The sequence below is a fragment of the Rana temporaria genome, chromosome 9, assembly GCF_905171775.1.
Source record: "Rana temporaria chromosome 9, aRanTem1.1, whole genome shotgun sequence".
Classification (NCBI taxonomy): Eukaryota; Metazoa; Chordata; class Amphibia; order Anura; family Ranidae; genus Rana; species Rana temporaria.
This window is the reverse complement of record NC_053497.1, coordinates 58,467,789-58,485,121: the sequence shown is the minus strand read 5'-3', so window position 1 is coordinate 58,485,121 and position 17,333 is coordinate 58,467,789. Positions and strand designations below refer to the sequence as shown.

The 17,333-nt window shown below is 43.6% G+C and overlaps 2 protein-coding genes across 2 annotated transcripts; one reads left to right on the top strand and one right to left on the bottom strand.

The window, feature by feature from the left end:
- Positions 1–227: 227 nt before the first annotated feature.
- Positions 228–6,682, bottom strand: BLOC1S3 (biogenesis of lysosomal organelles complex 1 subunit 3). Its single transcript, XM_040323590.1, has 2 exons — positions 6,466–6,682; positions 228–900 (listed from the first exon to the last, which is right to left on the bottom strand). The coding sequence occupies exon 2, from the start codon at positions 889–891 to the stop codon at positions 337–339; it is 555 nt and encodes a 184-aa protein (XP_040179524.1). The 5' UTR covers positions 892–900; positions 6,466–6,682; the 3' UTR covers positions 228–336.
- A 25-nt stretch (positions 6,683–6,707) lies between these two features.
- TRAPPC6A (trafficking protein particle complex subunit 6A) lies at positions 6,708–16,946 on the top strand. The gene is made up of 6 exons (XM_040323591.1): positions 6,708–7,083; positions 10,108–10,175; positions 10,890–11,007; positions 12,653–12,736; positions 13,793–13,886; positions 16,120–16,946. Exons 1-6 carry the CDS (start codon positions 7,003–7,005, stop codon positions 16,149–16,151), a joined length of 477 nt encoding a protein of 158 aa, XP_040179525.1. The 5' UTR covers positions 6,708–7,002; the 3' UTR covers positions 16,152–16,946.
- The last annotated feature ends 387 nt before the right edge of the window (positions 16,947–17,333 follow it).

Here is a 17,333-nt window from a genome sequence, read left to right as displayed (position 1 = left end):
GTTCAAAGCTTCCGAGCATGCACCAAATTGTTTCCGAGCATGCATGTTTTTTTTCTCCGTTGGAGTTCCATACAGACAATTGAAAAATGTTTACGTCGAAAAAAAAAAAAAGAGAACATGTTCTCTTTCTAACTCCGTCGGAATTTCTGACGCAAAAAGTCTGATGGGGCATACACACGGTCGGAATATCCAATGAAAAAATTCCGTCTGACTTTTTCCATCGGAAATTCCGATCGTGTGTATGAGGCATTACTTTGCTTCAAATGGGCAAAGCACAGGTTCATGTATTCTTTGAACCATTACAATAAAGGAACATTCAGGTACTGGGTTACACAGTCAGATCCTGATATCAGGTAGTAGGTTACAGCTGGTTATGATGTCAATCTTATCAGACACCCCTTTCAAGTCTTCAAGGGCAAGCCGAATGTTGTGAGATGCGTTAATGATGCCATTTTGTGAGTTATTCAGCTGGCTGGTCAAAGTCCGGATCTCACTGGTAGTTGTATGATAGACCTGTCGTATCGTGTTATTGACATCATGGTACAGCCGTGCATTACTTTCAAGAAGTTTTTGCTGTAATAAAGTGCTGTAACGGCCTGGCTGCTGGATATTCACAAGCGGTTTTTCCTCCAAAGTAACAGGAGAGCTCTCTCCCTCATTTCTGATGACCACCAGCGGAGGGAGCTCCTTTTCCAGCCTCTTGGAATGCATGTCATTTCTATCCTCAATACTGTCTTCTTCGTCATCTGTCTCTGAAGCTTCTCCTTGGATTTTTACACCGCAAGCAGCAGATAGGGTACTCACTGGGACAGATGTCACATACATCTCTTCTTCATCATCAGTTTCAGAAGCTTCACCTTTAACAACGGTTTGGAATTCTGGAAAAGACATCTTGATGTGCTGAAATGAGCAGAGTAAAAAAAAAAGAAATGTCATGTAAAAAAAACAAATAATAATATGTATACATATATTTAGGCACATACAGTATCTCCTCTAAAGGGTATCTACTTACATTTTTTTTTAAAGTGGACCTAAAGTCAAAGTTTGATTAAGGAGCTGTGGGGGGGGGGGGGGGGGGACAGCCAGGCAATGTTTATCAACAACATCGCTCAGCTGCTGAAACAGAAAGATAAAAATAAACATTGTTTCTATTTGTATCTTTCTGTTTATTCATCTACGATCAAAGGGATGAACTTCGATCCGCAGATGAAACTATTTTTTATTTAACATTTCCTCTGTTTAACCCCTGATTAACCCTTAATTTACTCTAATCTGACTTAAGTAAAGTGGTTGTAAAGGCAGAGGATGTTTTATCTTAATGCATTCTATGCCCCCCTAATACTTACCTGAGCCCACCTTTGTCCAGCGATCTCCCTCCTAAATGGCTGACACACAGCAGCGGCACCATTGGCTCCCGCTGTTCTAACGAGCTGGTTCCTACTATCGATATGGTTTCGACAGAAAACTCAGAGCGGGAACAGCTGTTCGTCAGCTGTAGACGCGCTCGCTCCCGATGGCTGATTATACACTATAGTACACGCCGCTCTACACAGCAAGGGCCAGCAAGGGGCGGATGTGATATTGACCAGTGTTTTTTTGATTGGTTATCCACGCCACTCTTTACAGCAAGGGGCAGATGTGATACAGCCACATATCACATCCACCCCTTGCTGTGTAGAGCGGCGTGTACTAGTGTATAAGCAGGCTTCAGGCAGCGGGAGCGAGCTTGTCTAAGCTGACGATCAGCTGTTGAGGCTCGGAGATTTCCGTGGCCTCCTACTGCGCAGTCGAGGCAGGAACCTTATCGATGGAGGAACCAGCCCGACGAGACACCGGCAATTAAAGTGAGTTAGGCACTCAGGAGAGGGGGGCGGGGCTCCGTGTCTGAATGGACACACGGCACTGCAGCTCGACTCGGGTGCCCCTGTTTTGTCAGGTTCGCGACCCATCAGAATTGGTAATATAAGTGATGTTCTGTCGCTGCCATCTTGCTACTCCCTGCTCTTCTCCATAGTAAGGATACACTGAGAAGGGGGGAAGCAGACATCTTGTTACACCCACCGGACTTTTTCATTTTAGATTTATTTTTAACAGGAAAGTGAGTTTATATAGTTATATACAGTACTCAGAACTCCTTGTGACTGGTTAGATGTTGAATTTGAAAAGCAGCGAACTTCTGTAAGATTTGCAAACCTATGAGATGAGCAGGCTTCCGCTTTTTTTTTAAATTCAACAACTAAATAGTCAGAGTTCTAAGTACTGGATTTCCGTATATAAACTCACTTTACTGTTAAATATAAGTGTCAAATGCAAAAGTCTGGTGGGTGTAACACAGAGTTTGACAAATTTGCTTGGAATCTAGGAGCCAGCTAAAAAAGTTAGGAGCCAGAAAACGCGCCCCGTCCCGCCGAGCTTGTGCGCAGAAGCGAACGCATACGTTAGTAGCGCCCGCATATGTAAACGGTATTCAAACCACACGTGAGGTATTGCCGCGATTGGTAGAGCGAGAGCAATAATTCTAGCCCTAGACCTCCTCTGTAACTCAAAACATGCAACCTGTAGAATTTTTTAAACGTCGCCTATGGAGATTTTAAAGGGTAAAAGTTTGTCGCCATTCCACGAGCGGGCGCAATTTTAAAAGCGTGACATGTTGGGTATCAATTTACTCGGCGTAACATTTTCTTTCACAATATAAAAAAAAATTGGGCTAACTTTACTGTTGTCTTATTTTTTAATTAAAAAAAGTGCGCTTGTAAGACCGCTGCGCAAATACAGTGCGACAGAAAGTATTGCAATGACCGCCATTTTATTCTCTAGGGTGTTAGAATAAAAAATATATTGTGTGGGGGCTCTAATTAGAGGGAAGGAGATGGCAGTGAAAACACTGGGGAAGCTCTATTAGAATTGCTGGATTGCTGGTTTACTTGGAATGCCAACGGCCACCACAAGATGGCGCCAAATCACAGAAGGCAGCAAACTCAATTGCTGGCCGGCGCGGCGGGGGAGGTGGGGGCGCACGGAGACACAGGATGGGGTATCCTGTGTCTACGTGTGCCCCCACCTCCCCTGCAGAACGATTGCATCGGGCCACGCCGCTTGCTGTGAGGGCACTCGACAGGAGTGAGGGGCAAGGAGCACCGAAGGGGAGGATCTGGACAGCTCTGTGCAAAACTATTTCACAGAGCAGGGAAGTATAATATGAATGTTACTTTTAACCACTTCAATACCGCACACCGTCATAGGATGTCCAAAAAGGGGATCTTCCATTCCGGGTGGACGTCATATGACGTCCTGTACTTTGTGCGGTGATATCTGAATGGTGCCTGCACCTAGAGGCATCATTCAGATATCATTTTGTTCCGGCGGCAATCCTGCGCACCATAAGAAGGATCGTAGCGGCGGTTCCGCCGCTTGATCGTTCTTATAGTTGGCGGGAGGGGACACCCCCCCTCCCGCCGCCATTCGGTGCTTCTCCGGGCTCTCCCGTGCCATCGGGGGCCCGGAAAGATGATCGCTGTGCGCCGGATGGGAGGCATAGAGATGACTGGTGACCAGTCATCTCTATGACCGTCGGAGGCCCGGGCGCGATGTACGGGTAACCGTAAGTAAACAAACCGAAATTGCGGCTAGCAAGAATGAGATTTGTGAATTTTTTTTCACAATCTCATTCTTTCCAGCCTGGAGGAGAGATGTGGGGTCTTATTGACCCTGCATCTCTCCTTAAAGAGGACCTGTCACACACATTCCTATTACAAGGGATGTTTACATTCCTTGTAATAGGAATAAAAGCGATCGAAAAAAAAAAAAAGTGTAAAAAATAAATAAGTAAAATAAAAAATAATAAAAAAAAATTAAAACGCCCCTGTCCCCGGTAGCTCGCGCTCAGAAGCGAATGCACATGTAAGTCCCGCCCACGTATGTAAAGGTCGTTCAAACCTCACATGTGAGGTGTCGCCGCGTGCGTTAGAGCGTGTGCAACAATTCTAGCACTAGACCTCCTCTGTAACTCTAAACTGGTAACCTGTAAAAAATGTAAAGCGTCGCTTATGGATATTTTTAAGTAACGAAATTTGGCGCCATTCCATGAGTGTGCGCAATTTTAAAGCATGACATGTTAGTTATCTATTTACTCGGCGTAACATCATCTATCATATTTTACAAAAAAAATGGGTTAACTTTACTGTTTTGTTATTTTTTAATTCATGAAACCATTTTTTTTCCAACAAAAAAAAAGGTGTTTGAAAAATTATTGCGCAAATACCGTGCAAGATAAAAAGTTGCAATGACCGCCATTTTATTCCCTAGGGTGTCTGCTAAAAAAAAACATATATAATGTTTGGGGGTTCTGAGTAATTTTCTAGCAAAATAATGATGATTTGTACATGTAGGAGAGAAGTGCCAGAATAGGCCCGGTATGGAGGTGGGTATTAAAGCCCTGTATTGAAGTGGTTAAAGAAAAGAAAAACAAAAAAACAACAAGACTTTAGTATTACTTTAACTCCTTTTTCTCCTTCTCCATTAAATTATTATTTTCCCGCTGATTTTTTTTTTTTTTTATTTCTATTTTATAAACTATTAATAATTAAAAAAATAAAATTATTTTTACCTCTAACACATATTTACACATTTCCCATCAAAAAATTTAAAAAAAGGGGGGGGGGATAAAAGGTTTGGCATGAATAAATAAGAGCTGATCATTTTAATCACAGCTGCCAATGTTAAAGCGGAGGTTCCGCCAAATTGTTTTTTTTTAACCACTTGCTTACTGGGCACATATACCCCCCTCCTGCCCAGGTGAAATTTCAGCTTTCGGCACTGCGTCGCTTTAACTAACAATTGCGCGGTCGTGCGACGTGGCTCCCAAACAAAATTGACGTCCTTTTTCCCCCACAAGTAGAGCTTTCTTTTGGTGGTATTTGATCGCCTGTGCGGTTTTTATTAGTTGCGCTATAAACAAAAAAGTGCGACAATTTTGAAAAAAATACAATATTTTTTACTTGTTGCTATAATAAATATCCCAATTTAAAAAAAAAAACACATTTTTTTTCTCAGTTTAGGCCGATGCGTATTCTTCTACATATTTTTGGTAAAAAAAAAAAAATTGCAATAAGCGACTGGTTTGCGCAAAAGTTATAGCGCTTACAAAATAGGGGACAGAATTATTATTTTTTATTATTTATTTTTTTTACTAGAAATGGCGGCGATCTGCAATTTTTATTGGGACTGCGACGTTATGGCGGACACATCGGACACATTTTTGGCGCCATTCACATTTATACTGCGATCAGTGCTATAAATATGCACTAATTACAGTATAAATGTGACTGGCATTGAAGGGGTTAACACTAGGGGGTGAGGAAGGGGTTAAATAAGTTTCCTATAAAGTGTTCTAACTGTAGGTGGAGGGGGGGTGACCGATCTATGTCTCTATGGACAAGGGACACAGATCGGTCTCCTCTCCAGAGACAGCACCGCTGTCTCTGTGTAAAACGGCAATGAGAGATGATCTCATATGTTTACATATGAGATCATCTCTCATTGGCCGCACAGATCGCATCGCAAACGGCCACTCTGATTGGCCGTTCGTGGCGATCTGTAATTGGCTGTGTCCAAGGGACACGGCCAACACAGATTTTCCCCGATGCGCGCTCTGGAGCGCGCGCGGGGACCGCCCAAAGGGGCGGACGTCAATTGACGTCCACTTGGATTTTGGGATCCGCGCTGTAGCTGTCAATTGACTATAGCGCGGGTCCCAAGTAGTTAAAAGCCAGCAGCTACAAAATACTGCAGCTGCTGACTTTTAAAACATGGACACTTACCTGTCTAGCGCGCCCGCGATGTCGGCAGCCGAGGCTGAGCAATCACTCGTCCCTCGGCTGCACCCGCCGCCATCTTCGGTGAGCATTGCGGCTTTACTGCCCGGTTCCCTACTGCGCAAGTAGCACGGCGCACCGTCACTGGTCCCCGCTCTCCCCTGGGAACAGTGTTTCCCAGAAGACAGCGAGGGGAGCGACTGCCACAGGAGTGTATTCCCAGCGGGTGCAAATACCTCTTAGACAGGTATCTGCACCCCCCTGAAAGGTGCCAAATGTCACACCGGGAGGGGGGGTTCCGAAAAGCGGAAGTTCCATTTTTGGGTGGAACTCCGCTTTAAGTGGTTTGTCTCATCCATGTAAATTGATACATTCTGCTGGAGAGCTTGTGCTGTCAAAAACCAACATACTTACTGTCTGGATCATCAAATGCAAATAGAAGAACGCCTAAAAAGAAAACGAATGCAGCCATAACATTTATAAATTGGTAATCTGCAATATAATAAACGTTTGCTTTTGGGGTTTATTACAAACATTTATCAATGTGCACATAAAACCCTGTACCGTGGAATATTCCCCGCCTATATACACTGACTACAGGGCGGGGAGAAGAATACACTGTACAATGACACACACAGGACACTCTCCTTACCTCCCAGGGCAGGTGACACCGACACACAATCTTCCCCTTCTCTGGATAATAAGTGTCAAGTGACCGGAAGTGGGGCACATCTACACTCTACACAGGAAACACTGCGATGACACAACAAGCACCGCAATCATAATTGTTACGTTCCTCTCATTGACATTCACCAACCCCAGAGTGCTAGGGAAAGTCAGAAACAATTATTAACGGAAGCGGGGCATCACATGACGGGGGTGGGGGGGGAGTGACGGAAGTGGGGCAAAGCTTCAGAAAGGCCGGAAGTGGGGAACCTAAATACCAGGAAGACGTGAGAAGTGTAGAGTTTACAGCGAATATTTATGATATTTCTTATTATTGTCGCCCAGTAGTTGTAGTAGCAGTGAGCTGTGTTTTGGTAGAATAGATGGCTGGTGTAAGAAGAAGGTGTTAGTGCAGCCTTAGGACAGCTGTGTGCCATATGTGACTGTGAAGGAGGATGATGTGACCAGTTACTGACTGATTCCCCCAGCACAGCAGGTGTAGAGACCTCCGAGGAGCCCGGCTATGGCTGATGAGACCCTGTTTGCACTGTTACATATGGAGATGATCTCCCATGCACAGAAAAGTGCAGGACACGATGAAGAGGTACGATACAACAACAATTTGATTGCTCATGTTATTATACACTGATCAGCCATAATATTATGATCCCCCCACCTTGTATTGAGTAGGTCCCGGCCTTGTCACCAAAACAGCCCTGACCTGTCCTGGCATGGACACCACTAGACCTCTGGAAGTACGCTGTCATGTCAGGCACCAAACCGTCACCAGCACGCAAACATTTATTATATTGCAGCTTACCGTTTCTTAGATGTGGAGGCTGCATTCATTTTCTTTTTTAGACTTTCTTTCCTTTGTTGCACCCGGTGATCCAGCCAGTAAGTCTTGTTTTTGACACAACCCACAACAAATGACACAACACGTTTACCACTGGCATGGGGTGTTTAGAATAATCAGCTTTTATTTATTGATGTAAAATAGAGGTGCATCGCATGGAAATTTTGGTGTGAAACCAAAAATGCAAGATGCACTTGGCCCAAAAATGATAATTATAAAAATATATATATATATATATTTGTATTATATTCAACTTTTCAAATCATGTCAATTTAATTCAATCTTATTAAGGAAAAGAGAAGCAGAAACACAAATATCGTCTCCAACATTACATACAGCAAAATCAAATACACCAACAATAGGCATTGTGTACAACAGAACATAGACACAAATCATGTCAATTTAAATGAATATTATTGTCGGCCATTATCAGCACTCTAGCGCTAGAAACGCTCAAGAAAAATGCATCCCTTTAAAGTGGAAGTCCATGCTAAAACTAAAATCCCTATATCTATAGACACCCACAATCTAACACTAACCTCACTAGCCCTGTAAATAAAAAAATCCATATACAATCCTTTTCTGCAGGCGATCCGACCCGATCCTACACTGAGCTGTCATCTGCGGCTTCGCTGTGTGGGTGAGTACAGAGAACTAATGATGAGCTCTGGCGTGTTCGCATGGTACACGTGCAGAGCCTGCCAGGAAGTGTGCACGGCACTGCGCTAATCACAGCCAGGGAGACATTTCACGATCCCTGCAGCCGAGTATAGGGACAATGTCTCCCTGACTGTGATTAGCGCAGCGCCATGCACACTTCCTGGCGGGCTCTGCACGTGTACTATGCGAACACGCCAGAGCTCATCCTTACAGAGGACACATCCAACAACACAAGCCCCCACCCATAGTAAGTCTATGGGTGACATCACTCCTCATTAATTTCACATTTCGGCCGTGTCCTCTGGAGATCGGGTCAGATCGCCGTCAAAAAAGGTATGTATACTGATTTCTTCTTTACAGGGCTATATAGGTTAGTGTTAGATCGTGGGTGTCTATAGATGTAGGGATTTTAGTTTTAGCATGGACTTCCACTTTACATTTTATGTATGTCTTTACACTGGTCTGTTGCGCTTCCGTTGTGGTGTTAAAAATCAATTCGTTTTAGAAAATACATAATGCATTCTCTTGATGTAGTTTATCAAAGGGGGGGGGGGCCTTCAAAGGCATCCCTTCATTTGAATGGGCTGCCAATTGAGGAGAATATACAGTGAAAAATGTGCGGCTATTATATTTTGCAAAGCAGTAGACAATGCACAGTAGTGCTTTACTATGGGTTGCAGCGCAGTACAGGTGCGTTGTGTTCCCATTCAGTATGCATGGCACCACAGCACACCAATGTGTATAACGTGCATTGCCGCAACACAATAGTGTAAATGGGCCCTTTGGGCTCATTGCGTCCCCATTGATCTGATTTCCCCTCACTCAGACAGAAGAGGATGTGAGAGGGAATATCCCCGTTTCTTATCTATTTGGTGGTTATCAGAACAGTTGGTAAAGGTAAATCACCCCAATAGATTTGTAGAGAATCTCTGTCTTGGTTTTACTGATGTTCCCCTCGATTTCTGTCCAGGTAATGCATATCAGGCAGGGCAGTAAATAAATCTTCCGGACAGGGACACCAACCTTATGCAGAAGCTCCCAACATCATCCAAATCTAAAGAAACGTTTTGGCTTGTGTTGGGCTTTGATTTTATTTGTGTGATAAAACTGATGACATCAGTTTTATAGTGTTTATAGCAGGGGTTCCCAACCAGTTGCCCGGGGGGCCACATGTGGCCCGCGGAGCCCTTTGATGTGGCCCGCGACCTCCTGCTCTGGTAAGGAATACAATAGAACAGAATACTGTTATTAAAGGTACGTTTATTACTAAAATCACAGTGTATATATGGGCATATCTGTTCTGCAGTGGTTACTGGGCAGCTTTCAAACGAATCCACAGGTGCAGAGCGGTTTACCTGCAGGGTTACCTGCACTGAGCCATAGGCCCCTTTCACACTGTTAGTCCGACCCAATTGGACCCTCCATTCACCTCAAAGGAGTGGCAGATGTAAATGGACTTGTGTCCGTTTACAAACGCCTACCTCCAATCAGATCAGCAAGAAAAAAAAAAAGTAGAATGGGCTGCCATCCACCACCTCCACTCATTGTGGCCCACGACAGGTTACCAAATCGCTTAAGTGGCCTCGCGCTACAAAAGGTTGGGAACCCCTGGTTTATAGTGAGACATTATGGGGTAGATTCAAATAGCCCGGCGTAAATTTCTGCGGGCGTAGCTCAGATACGCTACGCCGCCGTAACTTAGTGAGGCAGGTTCTGTATTCAGAAAGAACCTGCGCCCTAAGTTAAGGCGGCGTAGCATATGTGGTCCGGCGTAAGCCTGCTGAATTCAAGTTATCCATGTAGTGGGCGTGTTGTATGGTAATGAAGGCTGACCCCACGTAATTTACGTTTTTGACTAACGGCGAATACAGAAAAAAGATACGTCGGAGCATCCTAGAAGTTACGCGGCGTATCAATAGATACGCCAGCGTAACTTCTTTCTGAATCTACCCCTATAACTGTAAATTCCTCCTGGAGGATGGATACTGCAGAAATTGTGCACAGATTGACTAATGCTTTCAAGGTGTTTATTCTTGTCCTTTTGGATTTGGTGCATTATTTTTTCCTATTGTTCAAAAATGTTGCTAGTTTTAAACTATGTTGTGCTTGCAGGATCAAGGCAAACACCTAAAGATCTTAGAAGGCATGGGTTTCCGTGTGGGCCAAGGACTTATTGAAAGGCAAGTGTAAAATCTTATTTCTCCCTCTTTGGGCTGAATTTGTTTTCTAGGGAAAGGCAGTGGAAGATATGAAAGGGAATCTGTAATTGTTTTGTATCAATTTTATTTATTTTTATTATTTTATGTTTTTATTCTTTGTGTTTTCAAATAGTCTTCAGTCCAGAACTTCTTCAGAGTGACCCTGTCGGCACATGAACCCCTTGTATGCAAAACATACCTGAAGATAATTGCCTTTCTGGCACCCTGTTTTCTTGACAAGCAGTTGTTTTCCTGCTCACCATCCTCTCCACCTGATCAGATGGGTTGAATACCCGTTTTCCCCTCTGTTGACTGTGGTTCCTCCCGCAAGCTCATACGTTTTGTGATGCCATACGAGTCAGTGGGAGAAACCATAGTGAGCAGTGGGGAAGCAAGTTATTCACACACTCCAGGATGTTTATTTGGAGTTCAGATTCAACAAGCATGATGCACTAAAATCGAATAGGAGAATCAATGATTGCAGCTGATGGATAACTGCAATTCCCAGCATTATTCACTGACGGCTGATGACTTTTTGGAAGTGTGTGTTATTTTTTATTTATTTTTTAATCATTTTTGCATCTGGATGTCTTCTATAACATCATGGAAGCCCACAGAGACTTTAATGGCTAAAAATAAAATCTTAACATGTATTTTCATTTTGTTTATCATCATGTATTTTTCTTATCCTTCTAGATTAACAAAAGAAAGCCCTTCATTCAAGGATGACCTGGATGTTGTGAAGTTCATTTGTAAGGATTTCTGGACAATCATTTTCAAGAAGCAGATTGATAATCTGAGAACAAATCACCAGGTATGAGATATTTGGGCACATCAAGGTTCCTCTTGAGAAAGTCGCAATAGCGACAAAGGGCGGAGCTACAGTGTGGGTAGAAGTATCCAGAGTCAAGGAGTTCCCAGTACACAGAGAGTGAGAAGACTTTTAATTCCTGTGTTCACAGTGCTTTTAGATTACTGGGGGCTGGACTGAATTTGTATATCTTGATGCCTTCTTTTATTTACTTGTTGCTTGTGAGTATAATGGTTGTTTTAAAAAAATCACTTTACAAAAATGTATTACACTATTGTATGTGAGTATTTCCTTTCTGTGGACAAATCATTCTCCTTTGGAGACTGGAAAAGCCATCTATATAGGCACTCCTTAAAAAAGGGGGCTTGAGTCTGAGTTCACCCTATTGAGGAGGGGACACACTGCAGTCTTGAGTCTGAAGCAGCCATCTATGCCAATAGAAGAGGATTCCTTGTGAGACCACTTAAAAGAGTTCCCTGTCTTTGAGCATGGAGCAGGTCAGTCACCGTCTCTCTGCTCTTCCCCCTCCAATGCTCACCAGAGCATCGGGCCGTGTAAGGCACAGAAGCAGCTGGCTCTCGCTCTCAGCAGCTTGCTGAGAGTCTGAGCCAGCTGTTAGTCGGGCATCTGGGATAAACCCAACACGTGAGATCAGCTAACAGCTTTTTGTTTTGGATAGAGTAAGGAAGGGCTAAAAGCCTTTATCAGTTTTTGCTGTCTTTGTGTGTGTTTGGGAAAAAAAGTCTTCACTACCTGGCTCAAACACACAGCAGGAAGTGAAAATAAGTGTCCTCATTGGAAGAGTTCCCCTCACCTTCTATTCAGAGGACATCTTGTACAATTTGGATTTTCCATCACTTTTTTTTGTTTTAATGCCGCGTAAACACGACCATTTTTAATGGGCTAGAAAAAACGTTTTTTTCAACCCGATTATTGTTAAGCCTGCCTTGCCTACACACAGTCGCAGAAAAAAAATGCTCTAGCAAAGCGCAGTGACGTACAACACGTACGACGGCACTATAAAGGGGAAGTTCCATTCGGATGGCGCCACCCTTGGGGCTGCTTTTGCAGATTTCGTGTTAGTAAAAGTTCGGTGAGAGAGGATTTGTGCTTTTCAGTCTGTTACAGCGTGATGAATGTGCTATCTCCATTTACCAGAACGAGCGCTCCCATCTCATAACTTGCTTCTGAGCATGCGCATTATTTTCACGTCGTTCAAGCCTACACACGACCATTTTTAACAACGTTAAAAACGACACGAAAATTTAGAGCATGTTCAAAATGGCTATTTTTAACGTCGCGAAAAATGCTCTGGAGCCCACACACGATAGTTTTTAATGACATTAAAAAAAAAAATACATTTTTCACATCGCGAAAAACGGTCGTGTGTACGCGGCAGTAGGGGCAGTAGTCACCAGGAGAAGAGGGTGAATCTACCTAGAAGGGACACAGATGGCAAAAATAATTTGGTGTGGGTTCTTGCACTTCCCTGCTCTATTCAAAAAAAAAAGCTATACATACACTTTAAGGCATTTTTTTTGTATTTGAATATTGCGCCTTGTAAATCTTCACATCTGTTGACTTTATGAAGGGTTCTTTTATAAAAATATTGAGAACATAATGTCCCCTTTTTTTTTTATTTCTGTAGGGTACTTATGTTTTACAAGACAACCGGTTTCTGCTCCTGACACAGCTTTCCTGCACTAAGCAATACCTAGAGGAAGCACCGAAGGTAAATCACCTTTCCTCCTTCTCTGACAGCGGTCCGACAACCTAGCTAATAGTGAGACAGCTGCTTCATAACTCTTGCTCAAGCACTTGCACCAGACAAGCAGTGGCAGGAGGGATGTTGTGGAGGCGGAAATACCCTGCCCAACAGGGCTGGACTGGGACAAAAATTTGGCCCTGGACTTCATCCAGACTGGCCCACTTTGACAGGTATCTCCTATGGCAGCCGGACAACTCCCGCCCCCCCCCCCTCCCAGCCACCCAAGCCCCCTCTCCCCCTTCACTAGCCACTAGATATTAGGCAGAAGTGAGAAACTCCCAGGCCATAGCTGTTGAGTCAGCTGTCTGTCTTCTCCCCCGTGATCCTTCTGGTCCTCCCCCTGCTTCTCTGCCCCCCCCCCCCCCGCCAGGTGAGCACTGCGGGGAGGGAGAGGAGGTGAGCACTGCAGGGAGGGAGAGACAGAGGAGCGGAGGGGGGCGGCGGTCCGCTGTCACTGAAGCCGACCCACTAAGCCATCGGCCCACCGGGAAACTCCCTGTAGTCCCAATGGCCAGTCCATCCCTGCTACCCAACCTTGTATCAAGGCTTACAAAGATAGTAGGAATGTGAGACTTCATGTAATTTGTCCCGTGAAGGAGAAAACACTGAAAACAAATTAAGTTAGAAATCTTCTTTAACTCATTATAAAAGGGGTTGTAACGGTTGTTTTTAAAAAAAAAAAAAAACGTTATACTTCCCTGCTCTGTGCAAGGGATTTGAACAGAACAGCTCTGGTCCTCCTTCTGGGGTCCCCCGTCGGCACTTCTAGATCCACCAGTGCCTCCACAGAAAGCCACTTTCCCTGGGGGCACCTTTGCGGGCTTACTCCTGAGTCCCCCTGCTGCGTCCATTGACACAGATAGCAGGAATCATCCCCCCGTCAATGAATTTGAGTAAGAGCAGCAGGAGACAATGGCTCCTACTGCTATCAATCTACAATCTATCCGATGAGGAGAGTCTGGGGGTCAGCTGCAGCAAAAAAGGTTTTTCAAAACTTTTGTTCCTCTTATTGTCTTTCAGTTTCTGGCTTATACTTGTGGACTCATAAAAGGAGGTCTCTCCAACGTGGGGATCAGCTGTACAGTCTCTGCAGAAGTTCCTATAATGCCTACCTGTGAGTTATTGTGTGTGTTTGTTTTTAGCCTTTAGAAAAAAAAATCTGCTGCCATATTTACATGATTATTTGCCTACAGTGTGCCTAGTGCAGTGACCCATAGAAACAAATCTGATGTAAGTTTCTGTAGTCAGACTATTACTAAGTAGATTTAGTTTGGGTGTTGTGGGTTGCAGCTACTTTGTGCCTCATTACACAGTAACTAGATATCTGTGATTGAATGAAGAGATTGTGTGAGGTTTTCGTCAGGGATATGTAATATTGTATATCAATGTTTTTTGTTCACCAATTGCAGCTGCCGTTTGTGTTAACCTACAACTGCAAGCTTTCTGACCAGTAATTTGCTGCTATGTTGTAAATAGACTATGAAAAGTGGTTAGACTTCTTTTCAGGTTTTTTTTCACAATTTACAATGTGCTGAATGATTCGGAGGCTGTACACACTCCCTTTTTTATTGCTAGGTGATGGTGGACCCTAGCCCTAAATGTAGAGCTAGCCTGAGCCCAGCCACTACTTAAAAGTGAACGTATCTTCACTGCAAGTATCTTAAACTCCCACAATAACCCTATAGCAGGCACAAAAATGTGCTTGTACATACCTTTAAAGTGGATGTAAACCCGAATTTATTTTATTTTGGCTGGCACAATGTACAGTATAGGATTTCAGATCATCTGTGCCCAGTCTTGCCACAAAGAGTTGATCCAGCTCTTAGCAATCCTCTTATCTTTTTTTCAGTGAGATAAAACAAACAGAGAAAAGCCTGTTTATTCTCCCCCCCCTGCATAAGCCTGAGACAGGCATTATTTTTTAATTCCCACCCCAGCTCTCCCAGGATTGGCTGTTCCGCACCTCAGCATGATTGGGCATGCTGAAGTCATGTGGTTACTTTTCTGGGTTTTGACTGGATGTTGGTGATCAATAGCAGAATTTAGTGTAAGAAATACACAGGAGAAAATGCATGCTGACAAGGGAAGAGTAGAGGAAGGCGGAGACTACTGATATCACGACTCCACCCACCGAGCTCCGGACAGCAGAGCCACCCACAGAATCTGCAGTTTTTCGGGTCTCATAACAGACAGAGGGGAAACAATTGACAGGTAAGCATACATGCAGAAGGCATGTATATCCTTATAGATCAGCACTATGGCAGTAGTTTAGAAAGGATGAGAGTGGGTTTACATCTACTTTAATTGCTCTGAAAATCATGCTCGTAAATCCTACAATTTCCTATGGCGTAGGCAGGTGCGTAATTCTAATCCCACATGTAGCAAAGCACGTTATCATTTAAAGCGGAGTTTCACCCAAAAGTAAAAACTTCCGCTTAATTATTTTGTTGGGGGGGGGTGGGGGCTTCAGGAGGAGTGGGACTTCCTGTCCCACTTCCTCCTTCCGCCCAGGGAACACTAAGGCGATGCGTCATATCGCCTTTTGGCGACCCCTGCCTGTAGGCGATCGCCTGGGACGCGTGACGGGTCCCAGGTGATCGCCTGTCCAATCAGGTAGCGCAGCGCCGCTTGCGCATGCGCAGGGAGTGCCGGGCCGTGAAGCCGAAAGCTGTCACGGCCGGGTGCCCACAGTTAGGATGGAGGCGCCGGCGGAGGGCGGGGATGAGATGCGGGGCTCCGTGCGTCGCTGGACAGTGGAGCAGGTAAGTGTATGTTTATTAAAAGCCAGCAGCTATGCTTTTTGTAGCTGCTGACTTTTAATAAACATCCAATAAGGCTGGAATTCAGAAAAACTGATCGGATTATCACTGTTTAAAATGGGCATTGGAAGTAAGGATTTTAGTGTTAAATAAGCTAGTCTATATATCTTGGCAACACAGACAAAAAAAGGGTAAAGTGTCTCTAAGTGTAATGTATTTAAAGCTACAAAGGGGCCACTCGCATTTAATCAACAATAACAGGCTCGTCAGTTTACTGGGCAGCTGCTGAATGATGCTGAAAAGTCCACGAACAAGCTTAGCATCAACCGCAATGGAGGGGGAAGAACGCTGCCCACTACTTTTCGGAGCATGCACAGTGACCTGCATTGCTCCGAAACACATTGCACATCCCGCTTCTGGTGACGTGGTTGCGCATACGTCGATTATGCATCTAGACTTTTAAAGGACTATTTTTTTCATAATTTTTTTTTTTATGCATATGCTACAACTCTTAAGCCTCCCCCCTATGAACCTACAGTACTCATTCTTCTCAAGTAATTTACCTAATTGTTTTGTCTTCTTTCTTAGGTAAATTCCAGATTATGATTAACCGGACCTAGTGGGCTGCCTGTGGATGAAGTCTGTTTTCTTTTACACAAAGAGTGAAACATAGAAAAACATGCAAGAATCTAAACCAGCAATTTTACATATGCAATGGATTTTAAATCTACCAAAAATCCAGCTATAAGATATAGCCTTTTTCACACGGATTACCAAATATATTTGTGGGATAAGTCCAGGCTATGCACTTTTTATGAAGAATTGGGGTAATTTAGAATTCTGCTATCACCTCCCAGCTTTTTACAGTGTAAATTTTAGTTCATATTATCCTTCCTTCTAGTTCAAGCACCTCTCCAAATCTTTCTATAGCTTTTCATCGTGTGTTATGTCATACCTACTATAAAATAAAACCCATGGGCTCAGCTTACCTACTAGGAGCAGGTGCCCCTAGGTGTGTGCTAGCATGCTCTTGATTTCAAGGTGCTTTGGTTTTTCCAAAATTAAAAACGACCTTTTTTTCCATAAATTTTTGTGATCCATATATCACCATCTCTCATCCCTTTGCCTTCCGATTGCCTGCAGATTTGCAGGTCAGTGGAGAGGAACTAGTGAGGCGAGACAAATATCAAACACCATAAAAGTTGTGTGTATAGTTTAGAGGGTAACTCCACTTTCGTGGGAGAAAAAAATCTAGTGTATACAATTGTGACACAAGTCATATTGTAATTGAATGTTATTAAAAATTACCTTTCCTTTTTAATCTGCAGCTGCTGTAATTTTCTGTAAAATGCAATGACTACCTGGAGGCGTTCTGCACACAGAATGTCCCCCAGAAATAAAATGTTCTGCTTGTGTGATTGGCTCACTGATTTTCCCAATAATCTTCACTAAGATACAAGTCAGATATTTGGCATCTTCTGCAACAAAAATTAAATTTTTGGGGAGATACTTCCAATAGGAAATCACATCTAAAAGGATGCAGACCCTGCAATTTTCCTCATTGGAGCCCCGCAGGTGCAGCAGCTGGTTAATAATTAAGAAACCACTCCCATTAGATTACCTTACCATATGGACACAGACAAACACACAGGGATCTCTTCAGAATAACAAAAGGTAGGAATCTGCAACAAAGTTTGTTAAAATCCTTGCAATCTGTTTTTTTTTCTTAACAAAAGTGGAGTTACTCTTTATAGGATAAGTTCAGCTTCTGGAACATGTTGCATGTTCCACCCGTGTGGTAG